The 10,741-nt window shown below is 39.9% G+C and overlaps 1 protein-coding gene across 1 annotated transcript in view; it reads left to right on the top strand.

Annotated features, from left to right (window-relative positions):
* Positions 1-7,188, top strand: part of YIPF6 (Yip1 domain family member 6) — a 13,624-nt gene extending 6,436 nt beyond the window's left edge. Inside the window, exons 5-7 of the mRNA XM_019536217.1 lie at positions 1,471-1,596; positions 1,713-1,870; positions 2,535-7,188. Coding sequence (XP_019391762.1) covers positions 1,471-1,596; positions 1,713-1,870; positions 2,535-2,653 — 403 coding nt within the window. The 3' untranslated portion in view covers positions 2,654-7,188. The remainder of the gene's footprint in view (positions 1-1,470; positions 1,597-1,712; positions 1,871-2,534) is intronic.
* Positions 7,189-10,741: the final 3,553 nt, after the last annotated feature.

Below are 10,741 nucleotides of genomic sequence, written 5' to 3' on the forward strand. Positions count from 1 at the left end.
TTTGCCTTACCAGCTGCGACATCCCTTTGGCTCATGTTCATCTTGTGGTCAGTCATGACCCCCCCAAGTCCCTTTTGGCCATGCTGCTAGCGAGTGTAGCACTGCTGAGCCTATAAGCCTGATGCAGGTCTCTTTTCCACCCCCCACCCCCCGAGGTGTAGTGCCTTGCATTTTTCCATATTGAATGTCATCAGGTTTTTAAATGCCCACTTTCTAAGTCAGCCTGGATCACCAGCCTGTTCTCAGGTGTGGATGCTTTTACCCCAAAGTTTGGTGTCATTGGCAAACTTGGCCAGCCTGCTTCTGACATAAATGTCTACATCGTTAATAAAGATGCTAAAGTGAACAGGTGCAAGGATGGAGCCGTGGGGGACATCACTGGTCACGGAGTACCAGGATGATTCACTTCCATTGATTACCACTCTCTGGGTGTGACCTTGGAGCCAATTCCCCAGGCGTCGGATTGTGATGTAGCTGAGGCTGCAGTTGGCCAGTTTTTCCACGAGGCGATCATAGGACACTAGATCAAAGGCTTTTTTTAAAGTCCAGATATATGACGTTAATCTCTTCTCCCTTGTCCAGGTGATATGTCACCTGGTCATAAAAGGAAATGAGATTGGTCAGGCAAGACCTACCTGCAAGAAGCCCATGCTGGCTGTCCCTCAGGATGTTGCCACCAGCCAGTTTGTCAAGAATGGTCTCTGATAATTTTTTTCCAAAATCTTTCAAGGGATTGAGGTCAAGCTGATTGGCCTGTAGTTTGCCAGATCCACTTTCCTCCATTTCTTGAAGATGGGCACCCCATTAGTCTTCTTCCAATCTTTGGATACTTCACATGTGTGCTGCAGGTTCTCCAGTATCCTTGCCAATTGCTGGGCTTTGATGCCTGCCTGCTCCTTAAGTACCCTGGGGTGCAAACTGTCAGGACCAGCTGACTTGAAGATGTTCAGCCTCTCAAGGTGTTCCTTTACAAGGTCTACATTGATATTGGGTATAAATTCAGCCTCACCCTGGCTGTCCTCCATTGTGCTAGGCAAGGCGTGGTCCCTTTGGGCTGGTGGAAAACCGATGCAAAATACCCAGTAAGCAGGTTGGCTTTTCCTTGGGTGTTGGTTGTCAGTTATCCCATTTTGGTTTAAAAGAATACAGCTCCTACCTAGCATATTGCTTTTTTTTTTACTTGTATATTTGCAGTAACAAATCATTCATAATCCTTTTTAAAGGTCTGGAAGATTCAGTAGTTGTATCTTTCACTTTGCATGTGATCAGCGTGTACGCTTAAAAAATTTATTTTCCTGCTCTGTACAGTACCGATCGCATTATTATATCCAAAAATAAATGAGCTTTATTTGGCCTTGAACAGATCTGACAATCATTCTGTCCCAGACTTAAGGCAGACAAAAGGAAGACAAACAGAGATGGTAACAACATTCTACTTTATTTCTGATGTGAGACTATTCTGTGCCTCAGGATGCTTCAGGGAGGGTCAGCAGATAGTAAAGAAGATGGAGGTCCCCAGTTTGCTGAGGTCTTTGTTATCATCTGGTTTGGAGCAGTTGTAATTACGCTAAACTCAAAACTGCTTGGAGGAACCATGTGAGTATCAATATGAACATTGGAAGCGAATGCATTCAAGCATACAGCATCAAGCTTCCATAATACTCAACTGAATTCTTCTGTCTTCTTTCTCTGTCTCCCTCACTCTTTTCTAGATCTTTTTTTCAGAGTCTGTGTGTCCTGGGTTACTGTGTCCTGCCCTTGACAGTGGCTATGCTGGTATGCAGGCTGGTACTACTAGCAGGTTCTGGCACTGTTAGCTTCATTGTCCGACTTATTGTAGTGATGGCTATGTTTGCCTGGTCAACAATAGGTAAGGAAATGTCAGCTATATAACTATTACATGTGATAAGGCATGTTTACTGCTCTTGTTTTCTAAAGAGAAAGACCTGCCTAGTAGTCTGCTGGAAGCATAAAGTGGGAGGAGATTGTGGTTTGAAGTCTTAAGTTCCCCAGGGCACTTAAGGCTCGTGTGGAAATAGCACTTCTGCCCTTGGTGTGGGAAGGACCCTCCCCTTCCCCACATGTCTGCTGCTGCTCAAGATCCTAATTGTGTCAAGAGAACCTATATTTAGTACTTCAGGTCTGGAGGGATGGTGCCTTTTGTCCCTTGGGGAAAGAATTAAAAAAGAAACAAATTAATTCAACATGAGACTTAGGCCAAAGAATACCATTGGAAAACACTGATTCATGTACACACTTGTTGTATTGCTGCTAGTCTCGTCCTGTGTGTAATATCAGCCAAGTGCCATCCTTTCCTTTGATAAAGGGCGATAAAGCTAGTGAGCAGTGGTCATCCCTACAAAATTGTGAGATGGAATTATTTATTATCATTTTACTGTAGCACTACCTTTCACCGTTCAGTGGAAAGCAGATGTTAATTTGAAAGCATTAACTCATTTTTGATTAATCTGGAAAACTGTCTAGTTTTTAATTGTTTAACATTTCAAGTATATGTATTTATTTCTCCCCACCAGCATCAACAGCCTTCCTGGCAGATAGCCAGCCTCCAAATCGCAAAGCTTTGGTCGTTTACCCCATATTCCTCTTCTACTTTGTCATAAGTTGGATGATTCTTACTTTTATACCTCAGTGATGGTGGATCAGCAGAGACTGCACACTACAGAATGGAAGATTTTCTTGAATGATGCAATGAATTGTGGGCTTCATCTGTCTGTAATTTATTTTTGTTGCTTACTCTAAAAAGGCAGGTGATGGGGTAATGCCAGAGAGCAGTAAATTCGTCACTTTTTTGTCTTGTTCTTAAAAGAATCCAGTTGCTTGAAAGATGCTGAAGTCGAGCTACTAGGTTTTAATTTAATCCTGCTGTTTTAGTATAAATATCAAAGTAGTAAAGACCCACTGTGAGAAGAAACTGTCCTGCCTGAGGGAGAGGGCAGTTCTTGAACATGAAAATATTAAAATCGCATCTTGGAACTTCGAGGAGGCTGATAATTGAAGAGTAGGTGACAAAATTACCTACATTAGCAGAATTTCCATTTATGCTTGGAATTCTTTTTAAAACTGAGTATTGCCTTATGAACGTATTTGCCGATTCATATGGGATAGGGAAGAAATGTCTGGATCTTGTCTGTTTCTTATCCTTGATGTACAGAGTTGAACTCTATATAAGGGGGCCATGATGAACCCATCATTCACTGTCAGACCTGATTTCAGTTCTTGGCAAAAATACATATTTAGTCCATGCCACTTCTTTATCATACCATGTCTGAAGCGAACTGCTAATCATCTGAATGCAAACTCCTCTTGTACACTTACACACTTAAGCCAGTTTCGTGTGTTTTGGGAACTGTGTATTAGCTCAATATCTTGAGTGTGGTGTGGCACTAATTGAACCACATGTCTCGGGATGGGGAGAATGTTTGTTTGTGCTGGATAGTTACTACTTTCTTGTGACCCAAGAGCTGAATGAGTGGGAGCCTGGGAGGAAGACTTTTTGGACTTCACTTTGAACGTGACTGCAGTGATTGTCAAGCTGTCAATTTGCAAATGTTGAGCACAGTCTTGGGCAGCTAGAGATTTGTGTACCACAGCTGCTGGGAATTCTTTCAGAGTAAATGAGGCTTTTGGTACAGGAGACATTTGAAGAGCAGTATCCAAACAGAAGACTGAAATATGCTTAAATGTTTTAGGGGAAGGGCAGTGAATTATGTCCCTGATGAAGGCAGTGGCTGCTCAGAATTAATATGTGGATACAGACTCTAGCTGCTTAGTGCAACTTTTGTTTGGTTGTTTACATGGGTAGCACTTTCACAGAAATGCCTGTGTTTGCTTACAGCTCCTCCTTTCTGCTGAGGAGAAATAAGATTTTTTTTTTTCTATAGATTTAGACAGAGTATTTATTAAAAAGGGGGAAATTGTTTTTCAGATATGCACCCTTTCCCCTTTAAACCTTGCAGACATACAGTTGTTGGGCTTTGGCATGAACATGAAGTCCTGCATAGTTGCTTGTGGAGAAACGTACAGAAGTTCAAAGTTGCATACGTTTTCAGCAAGCAACATGAGGAGAGCTGCACATCGTTGAGTTCTGGTAGGGGGAAGGAAGTTGCTGTTGAAATGTACAGTCTATTCTAATGTTTGATATACCATGGTTCATGCTTTCCAATGTAGTTATATGTGCATATAGATTTAGTCAGATCATACTCAGATGTAAATGTATCTAGTTTTATATTAAAATACAAAAATGCAGTTCTTTTTATAAACATTAATATGGTATGGATTTGGGAGCCTGTGTAATTTAACTTGTATACATTAAGAATCCAAGTGGAAAGGGGGAAGAAAACAAAAAAATCAGTTACTCCCTATGCTGTCTCTTCCATTCTGCCAGCTGACATAAATGGGTTTGTACAGATTTGACACCTACATTTTACTTGCACAGATGTACAGTGGATGAGACAATTGGTGGCAAGAGTCTGTCTCAACTACTGAAGATGGAACCAGGGTATTGATACACTTGGGTACAAAATTGACACTGGGTATTTTGGAGCAAAGAGAAACTGTTACCAGTATGAAATTGCTTTAAAAAAACAACAGTGCTGTTTCTTTTCAGCTAATTCAAATAAACTGTACTTTAAAATGCTAAAAACAAATATTTTAGGAAAGCGAAGAATTATTTGCAAATATATTAGATCATTAAAACTGGAGTATATGTTACATACTCAGCAAACCTCCCTATTGACCTTTAATATGAAAATTGTTGGCAAGAACATGCACTACTGCAGGATCAGCCCTTGGTTGTGCAGAGTTTCCATAGGATTCCACAAGATCTGCATGATTTGATTTCCAGTGTGTGTCTTATGACTCCATCTTAGATACAGTGCTACTACTTTTGAAGGAAATCAATGTAAAATCTATCAGTCTCCTTAAGAAGAAAGACAGATGTTTGGAAAGTATTTTGAACTGAATGTGGAAACATGAGTAGATGAGTGACTCCTCCTCCTGCAGTCTCATGCCCATTTTGTTTTGTTTTCTTGCAGATTTTGGTGTGGGTGGTTTTGTGTGAATGACTATTTTGCTTTTGGCTTATGAATGAGGCAAAACACTTTTATTTTTATGTTAACTTGATATAATTTAAAGATGGCACTACAGAACTTGTAGTGTAGAGGCTTTTAATGTATTAAGGGGTATGGAGAAACAATCTGGTTATAGGATGAAAGTGGGGGGGGCAGGGGTTTGACTTGCTGCATTAATTCCTGGAGTGGAAATTTTATTATTTTTCTGAAGCAGTAAAATCTTCCAGTTACTCACTTGGAAAACATAACATGACATATCCCATAGAGTCTTTAGCAGTGTATAGCAGGATGTAGGTGGGGATTGCAGATATCCTGAAATTTCTTGCTTCCAGTTGTGAAAAGTTACACATTTTGTATTAAAACAGCACTGCTTCCTGAAGCAGAACAAAGGAACACAATGTGTTACCACTCTGAGCCAGGAATTCCAGTTGTTACAGTTCATTGTCACAGTAAATTACCCCATTCACTTTCTATTTGTGTCAGCCCTGACCTGATACCAATATATTTGAAGTGTGCAATACACTTCATTAAAGAAAAAATTCTTGTATACCATTATTGGTTCTGAAAAAGCTTTGTGGGCCTACCTCAATTTCTTGGTTAGAGGAGGAAGGCAGATATTTTCATTTGAAACGTCTAACACTTTTTTGTGAACAAACCATTACCTCTTTAAAAGATGCAGAGGGGGAAAACAGCCCTGAAAAAGGGCATTGGGTTGTATGGTTACACAGCCAAGCCTTTGCAGTTTGTTCTCTTCTATTTTATTTAATAATAATAAAAAAAAAAAATCTAAAACTTCATTTTTTCTGTGATATTTTGTGGAGTGTGAACTTGAGGGCTCAATGTATATCAAAGATACTGCTATAGCACAAGGATGCCTTCCATTCTAGCTTGATTGTATCTAAATTGTATGTATTCTAGAGTGATTTCTCATCCCTGACATCTGAATTTCTCTTGGCTTCTGTGGTTAAACTATGCCAAAGATATTTATGGCTAATATTAAGTACTTTCTATTGACAGGATATGTTCATGCTAATATGTGGACTAGTAAAAAAACAGGTTGCAGATGCTTACTTGACCAGTGGGCAGGACTTACATTTGTGTATTTTTGGAAGGCATAGCTCACACCACAGAGGGACTAAAATGCAGCAAATTTTTCCTGTGATAGATCTGAGGATACAATTAAAGTTGATAGTAACTGGAAAATGACGCTTGTTTGCAAGCCTTTTACCTGTTTCTTGAAGTAGTAGTGGTTAAGAGCATTGTGCCATGGCATATTATGTACAGTTAACTTGCTGCTCTTGGGTGTTATTCCCTCAGCGATTTGGGGGGAATTATGATTTTTAAAACAGAAAAGTTAACTATGAAACCACAAAAGGGGCCAGTGTAACACTTTGAATTACTTCAGCATTTAGAAACTAATGAGAAGTCAAGCTTGACTGTCTTTTAAAAATTGTAGCACTGTGTGGGAAGGCTGACTTGTCCGAATGGTTCTAAATCCAACGTGACAAGTTGAGTGTAATATATGCCCGTTGTAGGATTTATTCCTTTTGTATGCCTCCAGAAGGATACAGGTTAGTCCATATAAGCACTAATCTCTCTCTCTCTCTCTCTTATTTATATATTAGTGCTTATATGGACTAACCTGTATATAAATGTAGAGGAGACTGCATTTTCAAATCCTAAATATAGACATTGTGTACAAGTGCAAAGGAGACCCATGTGCACACGTGTGTCTCTTCTGTATTTATATATAATGTTTATACTTATGATTTGAAGAGAGTCACTTGCTTTTCAAGGGGAAAAGCAAGTCATCTCTCTCTTCTGTTTTTGAAGTGGGGTGAGCTGCAGGGGGAAGAACAGACTTCTTGCCTTAATAGCAAGTGTAACTTTTTTATTTTCTGCAGAGGAGCCAGATAATCTTGAGGCATGAACCAAGTTCCCTCCCCCTTGCTATTTTTTGTCTTATTGCTGTATGTCTTAAATTCCTTTGAACCTCAGTTTTAATATTGACCTACTGTTGTATATATAAGACCTGTGAAAAGGTAAAGATGTACATTATTTGTTAACTTTAAAATTTATAAATTAAAATACTAAAAAGCATATGAGCAAGCTTGTGTGTGGGTTGAAAGTTACTGTATGCATTCTGCTGTTGGCTGCATTTGTGCATTTCCAGCTGCCAAAGATTCTCACTTAAAATAATATTTGCAAACAAACAAACTCAGCAACTTGGTTTAGCTTTATGGTAAGCAGCATACGTTTTGAACTGCCAGGACCTGGGAGTTCGGTGAGAAGTAATACCTTCCACCATCTAGAGCAATGACCTTTTGGGGCACTGAGAAATGAGACTGTCATCCAGCCTTTGTCCAGAGGAAGGCAAGTATTACAGAGTCATGAAGACAGGCCTGGGGTGGGAGAGGGGTAACAGGGCTTGTTTCTTCACTGCTTTGTGCCTGTGGTGAATTCTGATATGGCAACATTTTGCATCTGCTATGTATATAAGGTGCAAAATGAGAGGGGGCGGCCAACAGGGCTTATCGCACTGAATTGTTGGGCAACCAATGGCAAAGTTAACCCCGATTAGCTGCCAGAGCACTGTTACCAGGGCCAGTACCAAGGAAGAAGTGGGGAATGGTAATGCTGTTGCTTCCTCTACTGATTTTTTTTTTTTTCCTTCTTCCAGACTGCCCTCAGTAGGGATCTTTATTCTCAGGGGGGGAGGAGTAGTGTGTTAACCTCTATGGCTCCCACAGCTGCTGTGTTGGCAGGGCTAGTATGCAGGGGGTTAAGGCTGCTGCCACTTGACCTGCTGCTGTAGCTGGACTGTTGGTCCATAAAAAAACCCCAAATCCTTGGTCTATAGCACATAGATCCTTGGTCCATAGATCTAGCACATAGGGTTAAATGAATTTGACATGCCTAATCTAGTACCCCACCTGGCACAGATGTAGGATGCACTATTTCTAAATTAGCCCAGACAGAGATCCTTATATGACCACTTCTTAAAAACCTCTAGTGAAAGATTCCATAGCTCCTCCTGCTCTTAGAGGTATGAAGTTTTGTTCCTGAGATTTGAATCTAAATCTGTTTTGCTGTACTCTTTAAGTCCACTGCTTTGCATCTTCCCTGTCCATCTATACATTTTATAGAAACACAAACCTATTAGTATGTGGAAGTCAGGCTTTATCATGCAATTCACTAACAGTACTAGTCCATTGACTTAATCACCTTTCTAATGAGACTTGGTAATGAATTAATCCATACTTGATTTAAAAGAAAACCACTGTGTACTCAGGTGTACAGGTCTAATAATCATTCTGAAGTCATGATTATTCAGCCAGAACAATCCATTTTTTTTATGCTGAATCAGTTTACTGTATTGATCAATCCCGTTATAAATCTAGGCACACAAAAGTGAAAGCTGATTGCAAGAAGATCCTCCCATGTATGGAACTAAATTTACCCATGTGAGCCATGTATTTATGCAGCCAGCATAAATACATCTTAGTAAATTCTTCTACCATCACCTACTTCTGAAGGGACTCGTTGTCATAGATGTATATGTATTTGATTCCAATTCACTGCTGATTAGACTAGGGACTTAAGTACAAGGAAGCCACACCACTAGGTAGCTTAGTTAGGCTTCAGGCACTTGACAGACAGGTTTCTGAATGTCGAGGGAGTGGTAACTTTCAAATGGTATTGGCTCAAATCTGAAGCCATGACCTTAGAGATCTGTAACTTCTGTTGCTTCCTCATCAGGCTTACAAATTGCAAACACTATTCTAAGTACTTGCCTGGCATTTGGTGGAGCTTCTTTGGGTTAAGGAGCCAACACAATTGCATTTCCATATTCTAAAAAGTGTTTCTAATGCATGGCTTCTAAGCCATGTTGACATGGTGATACGCCAAATAAATAGTGGGTGTGTCTGTTTATTAATGCACTTTGGTTAATGTGCATTCAATCTAGTACCTCCATTGTGAAGTACTAGAAAAATGTGCATTAGTCTATCTTAATTTGCATTAGCAAAAGAGCACTTTTGTGACACTTAATGCACAGTAGTCTGTCTTAAAGCACATTAAACACAAGTGTAGACAGGCCCAGTGGGTAGCTAAACACTGGCCTAAAGGCTGCATGAATGGACCTGATATCTTTATTCTATTTTTAAAGCATTCTTGCCCAGCTGGCCACAGGAGGGCAGCCATTCCCTTTGAGCAGCAAAGTCTCTCTGAAAGCTGTTCTTTTAATCAGCTTAGCAAAGAACAGAGATGAGTATTTGCATCTCTTTTCCTGCTTCACAGAATTTCCCCTTCCTTTCCCCACACTTTACAATGGAAGATTGAGAGCAGGCTGAAACACATTTCCTAAATATATCTGGTGTGCAGAATTTCTGGCAGCCAGTCTCAACCTCAGCAAAACATTGCACATGAAATTCAGAGCTTGGTAACAACCAGCTTGCTGGATTTCCTGTCAGTTGAGTGAGACTAGAAGGCTTCATCAACTATGGACTCTATTCAGTCTGCTTTTTATTTAATTTCATTTATTGTATTTTGAGGAGAAAAGAGATATTTAAGAAAGGGCAGGTTGTGTTTTTTAAAACAAAATTAATTTCACTATTGGAGAGTGATATGTCCTTCCACCCCAAGAAATCTGTCCCCCTCACAGATATCGTGATATAATAACTTCAGGAAAAAAATTGCCCAAAGAAAACAGAGAAAAAACCGCCATCAAAACAGTTGTGTTCATAAATCTGAATCCCACTTCACATTTGCAAATCTTTAAATAATTACTTTAATTTTGCCTGGGCAAGTTATAGGTTGGTGCAAAATTAAGCAAATATTTGACTTAGTATTATAAATTCAAAGGATGTAATTATATACTTTTAGGCTCCAATACATTTGGTCAGTTGTATAGTTTAATGTAATTAGTAAATTTTTGTTGGCCTGTTTGCTTTTGCTAAAATAGTTTTAAAGATGGGGTCTTGTTTCTGGAGTATTAGTAACAAGTTGCTTGGCTTGCCACTTACAGGTTAGTACAAGGAGGGTTACTGAGATCAGTCTGAGACAGTGGGAGTCAACGTTTTCGGCAGGCTTGCCACAATTTAACCCTGTACCCTCGCTTAGTGACACTGATCTGCTCCTGCCCGATCTATTCTGCTCTCTATTCCCAGCACTGTTCTCCTTGCCCAATTTGCTACTGCGCTTTCTGTTCCCTGCCTCATCTGCAGGTTGACTACCCTTAGTCTAAGAAAAAGTTTTGGTGTCATCTCGATCACTCTGAGGAACAGCCTGACCCGATTTTAACAAAGAGCGGCTGAGGAGCTGGAAATGGGACTCAAAAGCTTTCACCTCAAACACTAGCTCAAATTAAGGCACTGGGTGACAGTGGTTGAAAGCTGGGATCAGCCTCAAACATGTGGAGGTGAGTTGTGTACCCTTTTTTGGTGGCCTGGTAATGATTCAAGGGTTGTCACTGTACAAATTCCATTGTTAAAGTTGCAAACCTCCCAAAATTCACTGGGAGAGGAACGATGGGGGGCTTGAGGCACCTATGACTTTTTTGCCCAGTTTGTTGGGTTGTTTTTTGTTTTGTTTTTTTTTAATTGAGATATACTCTAGCAAACTAGTGCACGTTTCTTTTTTTTTTTTTTTTT

This window comes from Crocodylus porosus, unplaced genomic scaffold (assembly GCF_001723895.1).
Source record: "Crocodylus porosus isolate Cpor-Errol unplaced genomic scaffold, CroPor_comp1, whole genome shotgun sequence".
Taxonomy (NCBI): Eukaryota; Metazoa; Chordata; order Crocodylia; family Crocodylidae; genus Crocodylus; species Crocodylus porosus.